The sequence below is a fragment of the Leuciscus leuciscus genome, assembly GCF_965113295.1.
Source record: "Leuciscus leuciscus genome assembly, chromosome: 24".
Lineage (NCBI taxonomy): Eukaryota > Metazoa > Chordata > Actinopteri > Cypriniformes > Leuciscidae > Leuciscus > Leuciscus leuciscus.
Genome location: NC_138723.1, coordinates 30,758,576 through 30,779,624, shown reverse-complemented (window position 1 = coordinate 30,779,624; position 21,049 = coordinate 30,758,576). Strand labels below are relative to the sequence as shown.

The 21,049-nt window shown below is 36.8% G+C and overlaps 1 protein-coding gene across 4 annotated transcripts in view; it reads right to left on the bottom strand.

Moving 5' to 3' along the window:
• The window catches only part of wdr70 (WD repeat domain 70), an 82,753-nt gene that overhangs the window by 3,982 nt on the left and 57,722 nt on the right, over positions 1-21,049 (bottom strand). For all 4 annotated transcript variants that reach the window (XM_082158648.1, XM_082158647.1, XM_082158650.1 and 1 more), the window contains exons 14-17: positions 12,457-12,557; positions 11,370-11,449; positions 5,681-5,797; positions 3,328-3,490 (exon numbers count right to left, since the gene is read on the bottom strand). In XM_082158648.1, the coding sequence (XP_082014774.1) occupies positions 3,328-3,490; positions 5,681-5,797; positions 11,370-11,449; positions 12,457-12,557 (461 nt within the window). The remainder of the gene's footprint in view (positions 1-3,327; positions 3,491-5,680; positions 5,798-11,369; positions 11,450-12,456; positions 12,558-21,049) is intronic.

Below are 21,049 nucleotides of genomic sequence, written 5' to 3'. Positions count from 1 at the left end.
CACGCATTCTACATCCATAAACCTGGAAAACCTTCACGCATTCTAGATCCATAAACCTGGAAAACCTTCATGCATTCTAGATCCATAAACCTGGAAAACCTTCATGCATTCTAGATCCATAAACCTGGAAAACCTTCATGCATTCTACATCCATAAACCTGGAGCTTCCTCACGCATTCTAGATCCATAAACCTGGAAAACCTTCACGCATTCTACATCCAATAACCTGGAAAACCTTCATGCATTCTAGATCCATAAACCTGGAAAACCTTCATGCATTCTACATCCATAAACCTGGAGCTTCCTCACGCATTCTACATCCATAAACCTGGAAAACCTTCATGCATTCTACATCCATAAACCTGGAAAACCTTCACGCATTCTACATCCATCAACCTGGAAAACCTTCATGCATTCTACATCCATAAACCTGGAAAACCTTCACGCATTCTACATCCATCAACCTGGAAAACCTTCACGCATTCTACATCCATAAACCTGGAAAACCTTCATGCATTCTAGATCCATAAACCTGGAAAACCTTCATGCATTCTAGATCCATAAACCTGGAAAACCTTCACGCATTCTAGATCCATAAACCTGGAAAACCTTCACGCATTCTAGATCCATAAACCTGGAAAACCTTCATGGAGTCGCTCCTCTCAGTGTGATTTGGCGTTCTTTAGATCTTATTTTAGTATTTTGTAAAAACAAACAACAAAAAAACGTATAAACCCCAGGATGTAGTTCATCACTGGAGTATGAAGGAAATCATAACAAAGAAATTGCATTTTTGGCAACGACTGTGGATGTTTTATCCGATGATAATCCGTACAGTCCAGAGAAGCCAAAAGCCACAAGATAAGGAATGATTTAAAGTTTAAAACTTGATTTGGGCGATTTTGTCTTTTTCTACCAATAAACATTAAACAAAAACAGAAATTAATTAAATAATAAACATATATTCTATACATTTATTTATATAATAATTAAATATTAGGAAAATATATACATATTTAAAACTTGACTTGGGTGATTTTGTCTTTTTCTACTAATAAACCCTAAACAAAAATTAAATAGAAAAATCTCATCATCATATTAGATATAAATTTGTATATATAATAATTATATATATAATAATAAATAAAAATATTATATAAACTTATCTATGTAATAACTAAATAAAGTATATTTTAAGTAAATATATATATTTAAAACCAGACTTGTGATTCTGTCTTTTTCTACCAATAAACATTAAACAAAAATTTGATTATAAAGATTATAAATTATATTTAAAATTGTTTATGTAATAATTAAAAATATATTTTAAGTAAATATATATATATATAAACTTGACTTGAGTGATTGAGTTTTTCTACCAATTAACAGAAAGTATTTATTCAAAACTTAAAGTTTACTACCTTCCATAAACAGTTAAAATACATAATATAAAATATATACACTTATTTATATAACAATTAAATAAACATATTTTGTGTAATTTTTAAATATATTTTCACGCACACACACACACACACACACACACAAATAAATAAATAAATAAATTGTAATTAAATTGTATTTCTGACAACGACTGTGGATGTTTTAGTTCATCCACACTCCAAAAGGCATTAGATAAGGAACGAATCATTGATTTTACCGGACACAAAAATATTTGGACTCTTAAAAACTCTTAAAAACATCTGAATGTCATTGCATTAGATACAAAACATAATATGAAGGTGTAGTTCATTGTTCTTCACTCACTTGCTTTTGTATTTTGTTAAGTATTGCAAAGACACTCATATATTTCTAAGAGTTCACATTCTTCTCGGGTCACTGTATTTGTTATCTTGGGACGTCACCTGATCTCCAACCCTTCAAACATTAATGCTTCTGTTAGCTGAGGTGTGACACACAGGTGTCATCTGAACCACTGCTCCAGTTTCAGTGTGTGTGTGTGTGTGTGTGTGTGTGTGTGTGTGTGTGTGTGACACCTGCTGTAATTACACTGCGTCTGAGATATCCCCTCTTCACACCAGCATCACATGCACTCTTACAATAACAGGCAATCCCAGAAAACATCAGAATGAGGTCCGTGGAAAAATCCAACAAATATGGGGATTATACTGGTGTTTCATTCAGTACTGATCAGCAATTTAAACAGACCAAGAAATATAGATCTTTATAAATGGACAACTATAATAGCAAAGCTATCGAAATCCTGTTGAATAATCAAATAAATGATTTACGATGAAATGTTTATCAATTGACCACATATGGAGAGAGAGAGAGAGAGAGAGAGAGAGAGAGGCGCTATATATACACACAAATTAAAATATATAAATTAAAAACTGCCATTAACAATATCAAACTGAACAAAAATGAATTTGATATTTAAAGATAAACAGATAGTGTTAAAGATTTATTTGAAAAAAATATATAATTTATTTATTAAATAATTTATTTATTTATAATTTATTAAAATAAATATAGAAATTATATTTAAAATAGTAATATTACAAAATTACGAGTATTCATTCTCAATTACACTCACACAATTACAAAATAAGCAAGTATTTTTAACTTAATATTGACAACGTATTTTATGAGAAAAAAATTTGTATGTATGTCTATATATGTATATATATTCCTCATAAAATATGTTGTCAGTATTAAGTTCAAAACACTTTTTTCTGGTCTGCGGCGACTCGCTCATATGATCGTGTCTCTGGACCGGAGATGTGGCGGTTCTCGTGACACTAACGTGAAACCAGACTTCGTTCGCCCCAATGGAAAGCACATTTACACTGTCTGAATCGTTCCCAATCCCCTATATAGTGCACTAAGAGCCGTTCACCATGTGGAGAATAGTAAATGAGTGAAGAGTGACCGATTTCAGTCGCACCTTTCTATTTATAGTGTAGGGGGCGGATATATATATATATATATATCTCAAAACTTTACTAGGGTGATATTGTCTTTCTACCAATAAACATTAAAAAAACAGTGCACTATGTGCCATATATCATGTGGAAGATGGTACATATGTGAACGTGACCGATTTCAGCCGCAGAGTGATGTCATCAAAATCATTCATCCATATTAGCGGAAGTGAGTGACTAAGTTTTGAACGCTTACATCTTCTAAATGCGAGTTTTGTCATTGTTTTTGAGCACACTAGCTTATAACCAACCTTCTACACTGATATACACACACACACACACACACACACACTCTTATTGTGCAGGAGACACTGCCGTCTGCAGCTCTCTCGGGTGTTTGTGTCAGATGAAGACACACTCTGCGCTCTGGTGTGTGTCTTACTGTTTATATGCCGGGGCGACCCAGTACGGGTTCTCTGAGGCTTCTTTGGCGTGCCGCAGGATGGCCTCTCGCGGGTTGCTGTCATCGGTTTTGTCCAGGGCGATGTTCTTCACGATGAAGGAGGACAGCGTTCCACCATGAGCCGCCACACGACCCCCCCGACCTGCTCGAGGACACACACAGATCAGAGCAGGACAAATACACACACAAATACAGCATTCAGATGCAGAAAACAGCGGCCGGCCTCCCTCGCTCACACAGAGGACGTATTATGACCTTTATCTAAGTCTTGATGTTTTCAGGCTCTACTAGAACATATTTTCCTGCTTGAATGTTGATTATTTTCCTCATATTCTCCATTGTTGCGGCTCCTCTCTTCCCAGTCTGTCAGTAACGCTCTGTTTACTTCCTGTCTCTATGAAGCTCCTCCTTCTGAAAAGCACACTGTGCTCTGATTGGTCGGCTGGATCAGTGTGTTGTGATTGGTCAAGCGCTTCGAGTGTGTTTGGGAAATGTCCCGCCCCTTACCATAACCACCAGTTTAACACACTACTAACTAACTCAACCAGGCCCCGCCCCTTTATTCTGCTTATGAATTATTATAATGAGGAATATTGTGACGTGTTCGTTCCCGGAAGAAACTCAAGACTACAATGGAGGCGTTTCAGGGGTTCAGAAACACTGACACTGATATAGAGAAGAACTCAGAGCTTTATCATTCATCAAACAGCAACATTACATTGAACATGGAAAAAGCATAATAGACCTCTTTAAGCAAAACATCCTCCTGGACGCGGGTAAAGTGTGTTTATGTTGTGATTAAACATGAGAGGAGCTGAGACTCGACTGAGATCTCCTGATCTCCAGAGCCGGAGCGAGGGAGCCCAGACTCGCTGATCCTCGGCCAACACTAGAGGAGTGTTTACTCAAGCCGAGTCTCCGAGACACACTGAAGCCTTCAGCATCCAGACTCACTCTCAACTAACAACTGTATGTGCCGTTTATCTGGACACTGTGCTTGCTAATATCAGGTGAAAAGTTACAATCTGAACAAATGATCCGTGAAAGCGGTGCTAACCCTGAGAAGAGTCTATATGTGCAGCTCGGGATGGATTACAGAACTATACGAGCCATTTCTGTTTATTTACTATAAACTTTTGTGTTTTTGCAACCCTGGTGTTGAAACTCGGGATGTAGCAATACATTTTAAAACTTGATTTGGGTGATTTAGTCTTTTTCCACCAATAAAGATAAAAAAATAATAATAATAATAATAATAAAAAAAATAATAAAAATTAAATCTAAATAATATATATTTTTTAAAATGCATACATTTATTATAATTATTAAATAAATATATACTGTAGTTATATATATTTTAGTGCTGGGCAACAATTAATCGTGATTAATCGCATCCAAAATAAAAGTTTGTGTTTAAATAATATATGTGTGTGTCCTGTGTATAATTCATTTGTATCTATAAATACACACACATGCATGTATATATTTAAGAAAATGTGTTATTTATATATAAAATATTTATATTTATACATAATATAAATGATGTATAAATATAAATACAGTATATACATGAACATATTTTTAAAATATATATACATGCATATGTGTGTATTTATGAATAGTAAATAATTATACACAGTACACACACATATATTATGTAAACACAAACTTTTATTTTGGATGCGATTAATCACGATTAATTGTTGCCCAGCACTGATATATTTATATAAATGTTGTACATGTATATATGTTTTATATAATTATATAATTATATTATTTATTTAATCATTATATAAATACATACATAATTTTTTTTTTTTATTATACATTTAAAAATGTATTATGTATAAAAATAATATAAATATAATTAAATATTTTAGATATTGTTTATTACATAAAAAAATAGCTTTAGGGGCTTACTAGTTTAACCCTAATTTTGGTTTGTACTTATTATAATATAATATAATATAATATAATATGATATGATATGATATGATATGATATAATATAATATAACTTTAATTATATAAAAAAATATAACAAATAAAGGAAAATAGTTTTGATAATTTATCTTCCTGACATTCCAGCATTATTTAAACTGTCACTTCCTAGATGTCACAATTTCGGAAAAGTCGGAAAAGTTTGCACGACCATTTTGCATGGAAAACATGGGACATAATTACAAAACATATTTTTTAAATGAGCTGATTGTCAGAACACGTTATATCTAAAACATGCAGTAGTTTTCACTGTAAAGAACAAGGGATTTGTGCCGATAATGCTTTACAAACGGGACGTTGTTGTTCCTGAGCGTCAGGAGGGTTTCTCTCACCTGGACCGGAGACGGGCGGCTCGGGTTTGTGGGATTTGAGAGGATCCAGCCGGTCCTTTTCCAGCTGCTTCCTGGTGCTGCGCTGACGAGCCTCGCGAAACATCGGCAAAGCGTGAGCTGAGAAACACACACATCACATGATGAACAACATCAACAACATGAACGAAAAACACTGCTTTTGTCTCTGTGTTTCTATAGCGATGGAGTTGCACTGCAAAAAAATGCTTTTCTTACTAAGTTTCCAGTCCATATCTAAAAACTCTTAAATCAAGATGCATTTAGGCTACTAACTAGATGAGTAAAATTACATGAGATATGATGTCCTGTTTTCCAGGGGAATTAATCAAAATGAAGTGAGTTGATGCTTAAAAAAAGCAAAATTATCTGATAAATAACCTTAATTCAAACAGAAACAAGATCATTTTTCTCACCCCATTGGCAGATCATTTTGCTTGTTTTAAGCAAAAACTTAAACCTCTGGAAAACAGGACTTAATATCTTTATTAAATGCATCTTGATTTAAGAAATGTTTGATATTTGGACTGGAAACAAGACAAAAATACTAAGTAATAAATGCATTTTTTGCAGTGTGTGGAAGTTTGTTTATTTCTTGTGTTTATCCTGTCTGAGGTTAGTCCGGACTCTTCCAGAAATGAGTTAGTGCGCTGTTTGATTTCTTATTTTAGGCTTTGTTTTATTCTAGGCCCCAGAAACCAAAGTTATGTCCTTTTTTTTGGTCTTTTTTGTAAATAAAATCCTTTCTTTGATATCATCATCTGGTGTCGTCTTCACTCTGGGACAGAGCATTGAAGTGTGTTCTCGCCTTCCTCCTGTTTTACGCTTTTCCCTTTGTTCCCTCCCTCCCTCCCTCCCGACTCCTAGACGGGAACGTAACCACACACACCTCAGGAAATACTACGCTCTTCAAACGCGCCGTAGCAACACTAGCTTTATTTACTTTTGATTAAGTCGCACACATTTCACAGTTTGCCAAACACAACCAAAATAAATGGCTGGATGTGTGTGTGTGTGTGTGTGTGTGTGTGTGTTTTACTCCAGGGTCACAGGGAGACGTAGGAAAGATGAAGCGATTTTCCATTCAGGCCTGATTCCACACACACACACACACACCCACACACACACGCTACATTAAGCAAAAAGGTTAGCGGTGACACATGCCCGTTTGTTCCCTCACTGGTCCATCATCCTGCTTCACGTCACCTCAGATTTTCCATCGCTATTTCCTGAGCGATACGGGAGTGTTGTGGTGTGTGAGTTTTGAAGGGTTTTTAAGTTCACGGAGTTGATCACGCGCTGGTGTGTGTGACGCTCTCGTGGCTCACGCGTGTCTGATGGAGTCTCGCGCGCTAATGGCATCGTGACCCTCGGGTGAGACTCAGAGCGGGGCAATCCGATGGAAAGCACTCAATCCGTGTAAACACACACACACACACACATACACTCTCACACACAGAGACACTTACACACACAGAGACACTCACACACACACAGAGACACTCACACACACACAGACACTCTCACACACAGAGAGACACACACGCACAGAGACACTTACACACACATATATACACAGAGACACTCACACACACACATACACTCTCACACACACACACACACACACACACACACACACACACACACTCTCACACACACACACACACACACACACACACACACACACACACACACACACACACACACACACACACACACACTCTCACACACAGAGACACTCACTCACACACACACACACACACACACACACACACACACACACACACACACACACACACAGACACTCACACTCACACACAAAGACACTCTCACACTCACAGACACACACACACACTCTCAATCACACACACACACACACACACACACACACACACACACACACACACACACACACACACACACACACACACACACTCTCACACACAAAGACACTCTCACACTCACACACACACACTCTCAATCACACACACACACACACACACACACACACACACACACACACACACACACACACACACACACACACACACACACACACACACACTCACACTCACACTCTCACACACAAAGACACTCTCACACTCACAGACACACACACACACACACACACACACACACTCTCTCAATCACACACACACACACACTCTCAGTCACACACACACACACACACACACACTCTCACACACAAAGACACTCTCACACTCACACACACACACACACACACACACACACACTCTCAATCACACACACACACACACACACACACACACACACACACACACAGAGACACTCACTCACACACACACACACACACACACACACACACACACACACACACACACACTCACACACAGAGAAACTCACACACACAGAGACACACACACTCACTCTCCCACTCACACACACACGCTCACTCTCCCACTCACTCACTCACTCTCCCAGGCTGCGTTCCAGTCCAAAATTGTCATGCCCTTCACTCGCAAACTTCCCTCCGTCTCGTTCACTCGGATGTACGTCATTGCGAGTGCTCACTACTGGCGGAAACTGCAATGGGCTGAAATGGAACGTTCTAAGCCCTTGATCACTTGGAATCAGCTGTGGAGTTGATTTATTATTTACATTTTTTTTCCCTTTAAGAATTTGTTTAATGCAGCATCCAAATGTTTATAGGTGTGTTTGGGTTGTTTTAAATTAAAAATATATATTATTAATATATCATAGAGTTGTCTGTTGTGGTGGTGATTAGATGAGATATGTGGTGACGTCACAATCGTACTGCATTGTGGGACATATAGGTGCCTGAAGTGTACATTTGAAGCAGACTCGCTCCCTCGGTCAAAATCGAGGGAACGAGGGTCTGTCCATATAAACTTCCCTCGTCCACTTCACGAAGTGGAACGCACTTCAAAATGGCGGCAGGGATTCCCCCAAGGGGAAGTGCTTAGGGAAGTTCGCAAGTGCGTGTCTAAAGTGGACTGGAACGCTGCACCACTCACTCACTCACTCACTCACTCACTCACTCACTCACTCACTCACTCACTCACTCACTCTCCCACTCACTCTCCCACTCACTCTCTCTCTCACTCACTCACTCACTCACTCACTCACTCACTCACTCACTCACTCACTCACTCACTCACTCACTCACTCACTCACTCACTCACTCACTCACTCACTCACTCACTCACTCACTCACTCACTCACTCACTCACTCACTCACTCACTCACTCACTCACTCACTCACTCACTCACTCAGCCACTCACTCACACACTCACACACTCACACACTCACTCTCCCACTCACTCACTCACTCACTCACTCACTCACTCACAGATTAATGGGTCTGTGGGAGGACTGGCTGTAGGATGGGTTAGTCAGGGTAATATTATCATCCGCCGCTAATGCTCGTGTGTCTGTGGACATCAGCGTATAAACGTCTGACAGCAATGCTGGAAATAAATCATTTTTTTAATTCAACATTTTTGTACATTTCGTGTTCTACATGATGAAAGAGTTTATCATTTATTCTGGAGTTGTCCTCATTCAGTTTGTTTTTGGTCAGATCTCTGTTCCTTTATTACGGCTCATATCATGCCCAGCTTTACACTGTGCTTACAAATGTGTTATTTGTTTTTTTCTCATGACAAATCTTATCATTAGGAATATTACTAAATTTGGAGGAAACAAGCCTTTGAAAAATAAGAAAACTGCGTATTTTTTGTTTGTTTACTCAATGTAATTCTTAGTTGTAATTCTTTAAAAATCAATAAAATCAATAAATAAAAAAATCAATAAATAAAAAAAGACGGCCCAATCGAGCAGCAAGGCAATCAGAGCTTGTGTAAAACTGCTAGGCCACGGCTCTGACATATACATATCAGTGATGCGCGGGTCAATGTATAAACAATCCGCACCCGACCGACGTTTTCAACTAACCCGCCCGCAACTCGGACCGCAAAAAAAAAAAGAAGAAAATATTGTACCCGACCCGCTTCCTGGCCCGCATTTTTTAAAAGTAGTAAATGCATAGCAAGAAGTACACATGACAAAGCCAGCACTTTGGTCATCATCTTTCATTATTTCGGCAAATGTCTCCCACACTTTGCTCTTTCTGTTTGTGTATTTGCGGAGCTTCCACTCCCCAGTCTTCACCTTTTCTCTTGCCGCCTCCATCTCTACCTGCAGACTGAGCTCGTGCGTCATCTTCGCGCCAGTTATTCAGCCAATAAAGTGTAGGCCTATGTATTTCATAGAAAATTGCATGTGAGCGGAGTGGAGCGGGAGCGAGCGGGCGGATCTTGGACAAGAGCGCAGAGCGGCATTTTTAAAAGGATGGAGCGTCGCCCTATTTCCCGCTCCAATTCCGCTCCGCGCACACCACGATTCTGAAGCATGCTCAGTCAAGCCTGACTCAGTCTACTGTTGATGACTGCAAGATGGATTCTATTTTCAGTCAAAACTCGGCTCAATAATGGAGTTCAAAGAGTAGGCTACTTCAAAAAGGAAAATAAGAAGTCATACAGGTGTAAAACTAACTATAATGTGGTAGAAGAAAACGAATGTGGAGACATCGTTTCAGTCAGTAAAGATTCATTTTGGAATCTAAAAAGACATCTCTCGAAAACATGCAGTGTGCTATGTGAACACGCTGGGAAGAAAGCAAAACGTTAGCAAATTGAATAGGCCTACGGTAACTTGTAACAAAGTGTAAATTAAATATAGCGTAATATTCAAACAATTGATACAAGCCCATTTAAATTTTAATCCTGCGCGCTGCGCAAAAGTTCAGTTATAAGAATGTTGGCCTAATAGTTAATTTAGCCTACTTTTAAACTTTTTTTTTTTTTTACTTTTTTACGTTTCTTATAAAACGTTTATGTATATTTTTTTATATTTTTGTTTATATACATTTTATTTATATTATTAGGCCCATTTATTCGTTATATTTTACAACAGTTTGTGTGTACAATGGATATACGCCCATTTCAATTTTAATCGTGCGCGTTGCGCAAAAGTTAACTTATCAAAATTCTGGCCTAATAGTAAATTTACTTTTAAAATTTTTATGTAGGCTATATTTTTGTTTATATAATTGTTATTTATATTATTAGGCCCATTTATTCGTTTAATTTTACAGGACTTTGTGTAGGCTATATTCCTTCTTACATAGGCCTAATTTTTAATTTGAAATAAAACATTTCTATTTGAAAAATGTTGTTGTTGCTCATTAGTTCTTTAGGAGGTAAGGCTGTGGTCTAAGCTACAGTGATATAGGCTACATGTAGATTTTTTTTCCTTTTTTGGAGCGAGCGGGGGGCGATTTGAGCGGAGCGGCCTGATGTAGCTTTGAGCGGGGGAGCGGAGGGGTGGACAGTTCCGTGAGCGATGAGCGGAGATTCTCACCGCTCCACTCCGCTCATATGCTCTCTAGTACTATATAAATTACAAAGGTTTAATTGGCATCTTTATTTCAAACGACCCGACCGACCGCGACCCGAATATCATTAAAAATATTTGTGGATGACTCGTAACCGCGGGTGACCGCGGGTGACCGCAGGCACCCGCTCATTTCGGATCAACCCGCGCATCACTGATACATATATATGCAAATGTATTTGAGCACATTTCCATATGATCTGGTCATATACTCACGGGTGATGATGTAATCTTGTGTCAGCGTCTCGGCGTGTTTCTCCTTCGTCTTGCTCTTCACCACACACAACATGGCACCTCTGAAGAACAAACGCAGAAAACAGCTTTTAAATAAAGAACAATCTATAAAACAACTATAAATCAAGATATAAAAAGATTAATTTATTGCCTCAAATCTTTTTTATTTAAGAACCAGAAATCTCACTGTCATGCAAACATGCTGTTTTGAATGAAAAAATGCATGATGAACACAAAATAAATAAATACAATTATATATTCTCAAGAGTCCTGGAAAACCTGGATATATGAAGGAATATAAATAAGCTCTAAAATATATATTTTTTTAATTGTGAGTATGAACTACTGAAAATTTTAATTATAGAATTCATCGATTATTATATACATTATTTTAAAAATATAATTACAGAATTTATTTATTATTTAAATAAATAAATACAATTATATATTACCACTCTTAATTTTTGTAAAAAAAAATAAATAAATCAATTATGTCAAGCTCTAAAATATATCAGGTAAACATTACTGGGTCTACTGGAAAATTTAATTATAGAATGTATTTATTATCATATAAATTATTTTGTACATTTTACCACTCCTATTTTTTAAATATTCTATTTATGTCAAGCTCTAAATTATTAAATCAGACTGAAATTGCTATTTGTGAATAAATAAATAAATAAATAAAATAAAGAACAATTATTTTATTTATTATTGTATAAATACTATTTTATTTATCATAAATAAATATAATTATTAATTATTTTAATATATTACCGCTCCTAGTTTTTGTAAATAAAAAGGTTTGAACACAAAAGCGCTTTGTTTCTAATTTTTTCTTGGACAATTCGCCTTGTGTTTGAACACAGTGACTTTGTTCTAAGCGTGCAGACGATTGATCTTGCTCAAATGGAGTCATGATGAACGAGAACGAGAACGAGACTGAGTGAGTCATTTCGCTGAGTTTCCTCGCTTTAATCATTGGGTTCAATCAGTCCAAATCTGGCTGTAATGGTAACTGGACAAACACGGGTGTAAAACAGGGGAGAGTGTGAAGTGTGACGGAGACCTCTGACTCTTGACTGGGTCGTAGTAAACCTTCGCCAGACCGTTCCCCGTTCCAACCATGATCTGGTTCAGCTTGGGATGCCAAAGACAGCGGACAACACTCTGAAACAACACCAGGGGAGAGAACGAGAGTGAGAACTCATTATAGACATTATAGAAAAAAAGTTGAACTTTTGCATTTGGATGGCTATAAAGAAAATGGGCGTGGCAAAATACACTCAAAAGCCTATAAATCCTAAACAAAAACTCAGAACTTCACGAAAATTGGTGCGCATATGTGACATAACATTCTAAACAAGCATGCAAAATTTTATGGAGATCGGACCATAGGTGGCGCTTTAACTGTTAAAAAGCTTTGAAAACCATATGTTTCCTATGGTAAATTGCCTGTAAATGGTCTTTTCCATCTCTGTAATCACAAGGTGTTTCACACATCCACACAATATGCATATCATTTGATAGATCTCCTCATACTGAACAACTTTGCATTCGCATCCATGAATATTTTATTTGTCCTCGAGAGGAAATTTGTTTCCACCGTAGATGCGTACATAACACAAACACACATAACATGTTAAATTATCAACATATCATAATACCATCAAAAATAGTAAAGTTTACAAAATAAATTATTTGTAAAGTGGGTGGTCTGGGTCGTTTAAGATTTTTGTGCCTGTCGCAACGTGAATGTAGAGACACAATCCGATAAATTAGGGGTAGGGATACCAATCATTTTACTTGCTAAATAAGTTATCTTTAAGAATTGGTTCTTGTTGGTAACTGTTAGCATATGGAAAAAACAAATGGCACCATAAGTAAGGACTGGCTCAATAATACTGCGATACAAAAGAAGAAGAAGACGCGGCTGAATAGACAAGCGTCTAAGTTTACGAATAGCTGGTTGAAGTTGAGATTTCATAATCTTTTATGAAATCATATTATTTTTAATGAAATCATATTATTTGAACATAAACCAATGGCAGAGGGTGACGTATGATATCTCTCGCACTCCAGCTCATCTCCAGTTGACTATATTTGGCGTTCGGGAAGAGGCCTGGATCTGAATGACAAACGGGGCATGTGTGAGGATTTGTGGGCATGTTTGTGTGTGTGTGTGTGTGTGTGTGTGTGTGTGTGTGAGAGAGATGGAGGAACAGACTCGTGAATACCTGGAATCACATGCAGGGGAAACGTCTTCATGCAGAACATTTGTACACTGTAAACCCTACACTGTAAACAATTATATGATCAATAAGTAATGTCAACATATGTTTTTACATTGCTTTAACTCATCAAAATAAGTTAAGCAATTTTCAACTTTTTTTATAAGTTATACAAGATTCACATTTTTTTTACGTCAGTTTAATGCAATTTAAGTTGAAATGACTTTAAAAATTTAAGGCAGAATAATTTTTTATTTTTTTACAGTGTAATGCTCAAAATAGTTACTTGGTAAAACTATTTTGTTCAAATAAATTAACTTTTATGGGTATTTAGAAACTTTCTTTTTCTTTTGAGTTCACAAAACTGACACATTTTACGTAATCTGAATTGTTTCATGGTTTTGAGTTTTATTAACTTGTTTCTTTTAATTAAGATAAACTTACATTTAAATGAAACTGGGCTGGGATTTCTATTTCCCAGCATGCTTTGCTATGGCACTTGAAAGGGAGAGTAAATGCTAAAATTAACTTCTTAAAAAATATATATTTTTGGGTGCGAGATTTATGTTAAAGTGGGAGATTAGTTGTTTAATTTTGTTAACATTGTGTTACCAATTAGCAAGTTAGCATTTATTGAATTAGCTAGTTGAACCTAACTAAGTTTCCACTACTAACATTTATGTTGAAATTACATGATCATTTTAAGTTAAATGTATGAATTAGATTACTCAAATATAAGTTGAGCAATTAAAATGTATGAGTACAAAATAAAAATCTGCTAGTTCTGCTTACTTAAACTTTGAAAGTGATTACCTCAAATTTTTTGAGTTTTGCCAACTTATTCTGGTTTACAGTGACAGTTCATTTGTGAGCATGTACAAAACACGGCACCATTAAAGTGAAAAAATTACACACAAAAATCTAACCCAAATACATACATATATAGCAGATTAATAAAATAATAAAAATTAAATTATATAAATTATAATAAAAATTTAATTAAAATATATTATATTTTCCATAATGAAATAATAATAATAATAATAATAATAATAATATCTACTATGTAAAATATTATATAAAATAAATAAATAAAAATTAAATGTTATGCTATCAAATCTCATTTGCATTCTAAATAAAGCTATAGAGGAAGAATGTCAGTGAATAACGACTTAAATTTGGGTCTGCATCCTATGAATTCTGTGAAATATACTAAATATCTGTCAGTCACATTTATTTATAAAACACATTTAAAAACAACAGATGTTGGCCAAAGTGCTGTACAAATGTTAAGCAAATAATATTAAAACTAGGACACAACACATAATCACATGCAATGCACAAATTATATCACTGCACCTACTTATGACTATATGCAGTAATAAATATGATGATTTTAAATCCGTTCTTAAAACTCATCTATGTTGATGCAGATTTAATGTAAAGTGGCAGATTATTCCAGAGCTGTGGAGCAGCCACTGAAAAGGCACGAATCCTGGGAATAATCAACCGTAGACTATCATTGGTTAATCGAAAGATGTCTGGAAACGAAAGGAGATCAGAAATACATGCAAGAGCCAAATCGTGGAGGCCTTTATAAACAAACGATAATGCTTTAAACTGGATACGATATTTGACTGGAAGACCAGCACTGGCGAAATATGTTCCCTTTTCTTTGTTCCAGTCAAAAGTCTAGCTGGACAAGCTGGAGACGTGACAGTAAAGACTGTGAGACACCCAAGTACAATACATTACAATAATACAGTCGGGATAAGATGAAAGCATGCATTACAGACTCCAAATCTTTGGATGATAAAAATGACTTCATTTTGGCTATTTTCTTGAGTTGATAGAAGCAACTTCTGACCACAGCATTGACTTATCAAATGTCAATGCTGAATTCCTACATTTATAGCATGTGTATGAATGTTAGCAGATAAAAGGTCCTAATTTACTGACAAACATCTCTGTGGCCAAAAACTAAGACTTCTGACTTTGCTTCATTTAACTGAAGGAAATTGGCTGACATCCAATGACTGTCATCCTTCAAAAAATCAAATAAACACTGTAAACTAGAAACATCATTTTGATGTAAGGGAAAGTAACACTGATTGTCATCTACACAACAGTGGTATGAAAAATGATATTCCCTAAAAATGGCATACAAAGGCAGCATGTATAATGAAAATAAAACTGGACCCAGCATTGAGCCCTGTGGAACCCCATACAAAACTGATGCACAAGATGACGAATCACTGCCAATCTCCACAGAAAAGGTCCTGTCTTTTAAACATGAAGCAAACCCATTTAAAGCACAACAATATAGTGCATAAAAGTCATACAGACTACTTCTATGGCCTTTGCATGGTGTTTCTGTCCTTTTTTTGTTGAGCTTGACAGATGTGAACTCTCATGCAAACATGCCGTATTGAAAATAAATGCATAAAAAACAATAAAAGTGAAAAAGTAAAACAAAATTAAAATGAAAAGTGAAGTAAAACAAAACAAGTTTGGAATCAAATGAGTAAATAATGAAGCTGTACAGAAAAAAGACGATCTGGATGGATGGATAGGATAGGATTGATTGGTGGATGATAAGATGAATAATATGGATAATATTGGATGGATAGGATGATATGATAGGATGAATAAGATTAATAAGATGGAAAATATGAATAATATGGGATGAATAGGATGGATATGATAAGATGGATAAGATGGGATGAAGGATAGGACGGGATGGATGGATGGATAGATGGGATGGATAAGACTGTATGGATGGATGGATGGACGGACGGACGGATGGACAGACAAATAGAAAGATGGACAGACAGACAGACAGACAGAAAGACAGACAGATAGATAGATAGATAGAATATCCAGCAGTTATGGGGGTCCAAATGCACTTGAAACATTATCTTTTGGCATTAGTTGAAAGTGAAAAGTGAAAGTGAAAGTGACAAGTGACGGCCAAGTATGGTAACCCATACTGGGAATTTGACCTCTGCATTTAACCCATCCAAGTTAATGCACACACATTAGGAGCAGAGTAGTGAGTAGTTAACACACACACACTGCAAACGTGGATACACACACCCAGAGCAGCGGGCAGCCTTTGTGTGGCGCCCGGGGAGCGATTAGGGGTTAGGTGCCTTGCTCAAGGGCACCTCAGTCATTTCCCACTGGCTCTGGAATCGAACCAGCAACCTTTGGGTTACCAGTCCAACTCCCTAACCACTAGGCCATGACTGCCCATAATGGACTGCATTTATATAGCGCTTTCACAGACCCAATGGCCACCAAAGCGCTTTACTCATTCATACACCGACGGCGGTGTCAGCCATGCAAGGCGATCCAGCTCGTCGGGAGCAGCTGGGGTTAGGTGTCTTGCTCAAGGACACCTCGACACTTGGTCAGGTGGAACCGGGGATTGAACCACCAACCTTCCGGTTTGTAGACAATCTACATGAACCACTGAGCCACTGCCGCCCCTATGCCACTGCCGCTCCAGTTAACAGCACAGGAGAAGCACAGTAAAAAAACAAAAAACAAAAAACAAAACAATATACTTCGTCCAAGAAAGTCCTCTATCTGAACAGATCTTAAGTTCTGTGCAGTTCATTCCCTGTGGAAATCACTCCCTGTGCAGATCACTCCCTGTGCAGTTCATTCCCTGTGCAGATCACTCCCTGTGCAGATCATTCCCTGTGCAGATCACTCCCTGTGCAGATCACTCCCTGTGCAGATCACTCCCTGTGCAGTTCATTCCCTGTGCAGATCATTCCCTGTGCAGATCACTCCCTGTGCAGATCACTCCCTGTGCAGATCACTCCCTGTGCAGATCACTCCCTGTGCAGTTCATTCCCTGTGCAGATCATTCCCTGTGCAGATCATTCCCTGTGCAGATCATTCCCTGTGCAGATCACTCCCTGTGCAGTTCATTCCCTGTGCAGATCATTCCCTGTGCAGATCATTCCCTGTGCAGATCACTCCCTGTGCAGATCACTCCCTGTGCAGTTCATTCCCTGTGCAGATCATTCCCTGTGCAGATCATTCCCTGTGCAGATCACTCCCTGTGCAGATCACTCCCTGTGCAGATCACTCCCTGTGCAGTTCATTCCCTGTGCAGATCATTCCCTGTGCAGATCACTCCCTGTGCAGATCATTCCCTGTGCGGATCATTCCCTGTGCAGATCACTCCCTCTGCAGTTCATTCCCTGTGCGATCATTCCCTGTGCAGATTACCCCCCTTGCAGATCATTCTCTGTGCAGATCATTCTCTGTGCAGATCATTCCCTGTGCAGATCACTCCCTGTGCAGATCATTCCCTGTGCAGATCATTGCCTGTGCAGATCACTCCCTGTGCAGATCACTCCCTGTGCAGATCACTCCCTGTGCAGATCACTCCCTGTGCAGTTCATTCCCTGTGCAGATCATTCCCTATGCAGATCATTCCCTGTGCAGATCATTCCCTGTGCGGATCATTCTCTGTGCAGATCATTCCTTGTGCGGATCAGGAAAGACCTGTGAGGCATTGGGTGAATCTGCTTATCCTCCTCCAGCTGTTCATCTCAAACCTGAGCCTTTCTGCCTTCAGTTAAGCCTGCCTGACCTAGAACAGGGCTTTAGACCCCACACCCCCCACGTCCCATAGCAGGGGTCTCCACTGCCCTGATTGACTTAACGGGATGTACGGGGTTAATCCGTCTCTGTCGGCATGTGGCCGAGTAATTGATTATTTAGAAAAAGATCTGGAAGATTTGGCCGCGGATCTGAAATGTGCTTCCAGCTGAGCCTTTTTTTGGCGGAATACAAATATAATCTGCTTTACCTTGATATCATGTGTATGTGGAGGCTTTAGATCATGCACATCTGTATATTTGAGGATCACAGAGTACATGGGAATTCAGTTTCCTGGCCTGAGAACAGCTAAATATAGCGATATACACAGTCAAAACTAAATGTATTCAGACATCTACAACATTTCTCACAGTTTATTCGCTATAGTTTAGAAAATGGGAATAAAATAAGACAAGAACTCAGTTGATATTTGAGTGGTTTTGTCCGTCCTTCTGTTAGACTGTCTCACACATGAATTATGATGAATATCTGTCAGCTGTTAAATTTAACAACACAATTAGATAATACCAGTTTAGCTCAACCAATCACCAAGCAATGCTTCATTTTGTTCAGTCTGTGTGTAAAAAGAGCATTAGCAATTAAAGAAGAAACACTTCAGCAAAACATGATCAGGTCAAAGTGTCTGAATCATCTTTGGTCACATATTTTAACTTACATAAATTAACTATACTGTCCTGCACACACTAGTAAAAAATATAAAAAATTACATCTGGTGTCTGAATTTTTTTTGGTTTGACTGTATATCGGCCCAAACATGCATCAACGGCTCAACGAGTCCATCATGTGCCAGTGAAACAAACACTCATAATGCAGAGTATTTATATGCAGCTCAAATGTTTCTGCTAGCACGAAGAGGAATGATAATAATGGCAATGTGAGTGAATCAGGTCTTTCTTCAGCACATTTACTGCGGTTATGGCAAAAACTGAAGCATCTTATTCAATCTTCCATCTTTTCCAAGCAAAACAAGCTGTTTACAGGACAGGATGAGCTTGTGCTTGGATGAGCAAGTGGAACAAATATGGACAACATGTACCTTAGAAGACATTAGGATGCTTTCATGTCACATAATAATATTAATGATAAATTACATATAGAATATATAATAATATAAAAATAATTATAGCACATTTCTTTGCTTTAATGAAATAATGATAATAGTAACACATTACATATAATTTACAAAATAAATTGAATAATTAAATAATAACAAATTAAATATAATATAAAAATATGTTATATTAATTTGTAATATATTTATATAATATATATTTATATAATAATAATAATAAATTAGATACGTATATAATGCATTATATACATAAAATACAAAAATAAATACTAATATGACTACTAATACATTATAAATGTATAATATATAATATGCATAAAATAAATAATTCTAATATATTAATTTGCAATGAAATTATAATAAATTACATGTATAAAATATATGAAAAGTTCAGATGCAAAAGCCTGTAAGTGCCATCTGAAATTTTCTTCTAGAATGATCATTTTTATCAAGCTCGTATATTTAAATTCAGTAGAAATTACTGAATTTAAATATACGAGCTTGATAAAAATGATCATTCTAGAAGAAAATTTCAGATGGCACTTACAGGCTTTTGCATCTGAACTCTTCATATATAAAATAAATGTAACGACTAACGCTAATAATGAACAGCATGAGCGCAGCGCCGGAGACGCACGGGTGCTTTCGTTATGTTGGAGTAAAAGGGAAAAGATATGCAATGAAACAGGGTTTTGAACTCAGAAATACAGCGGAGAGGCGTTACAACCGGCTAAAACACCTGAACATGACCCTGCGTCGAGCTCAAAGCGGGAAACACTTTACTATAAGGTTAGTTAACATTAGTTAATGTATTAACTAGCATGAACTATACATTTGTTACTGTATTTGTTAATGTTAGTTAAAAAATATAAAGCTGTTCATTGTTAGTTCATGTTAATTCACAGTGCATTAACTAATGTTAACAAGATTTTAATAAAGTATTAGTAAATGTTGAAATTAACATTAACAAAGATTAATAAATGCTTTGATATAAGTGCAGTTCGTTATCAGTTCATGCTAAATAATGTAGTTAAAGCTGCAGTCCGTAGCTTGTTTGGGTTAAAAATTATCCAAAATAAATTTTTGAGCAAGTACATAACCAGCCAGTGTTCAAAACTCTCTGCTTGCCATAGCTCGACTCAGAACGGTGAGCTTGTAATAATGTTTTTAATTCCGGTGCACTCAAAAAATTAACTTTTGCCTCTTTTTTTTTATTAATTAAAATAAGCAAAAGTAACACAATTGTTTAATATTTTGTCACAACTTTATTTAATTGTGTTCAATCAACCTAATATATATAAAACTGAAGTTTACTTAATTAATTTGTGTGAAAACTACATGAATAATTTTTGTTGACAACTGACTGGTCAGTGGATCTGTAGTTCCCAGCATGCTTTGCAAGGGACTGCATTAGGAGGGTAGATTTAGGGATTAAAGTGTTATTTTATGTGTTTTTCTGTAAATGGAAAGATGTTGTTAGTTAATGTTAGTGTTTAATATTCAGTTATGTTAGAAACTTAGAGGACTTTCTGTAATGTTTTTGAATTTTGTGGTTACCATTATGTAGAAGTGGCGACTGTGTTTAGCTTAGGGCTGTGGGCTCTCAGCATACACTATACATGCATTAAACCTCATTTGCAGACCTGCATAAGTAATATTCAATATTACTCTGTAAAAAGTGGTTTTAATTAAACTGAACACTAGTAGCTCCTATCATT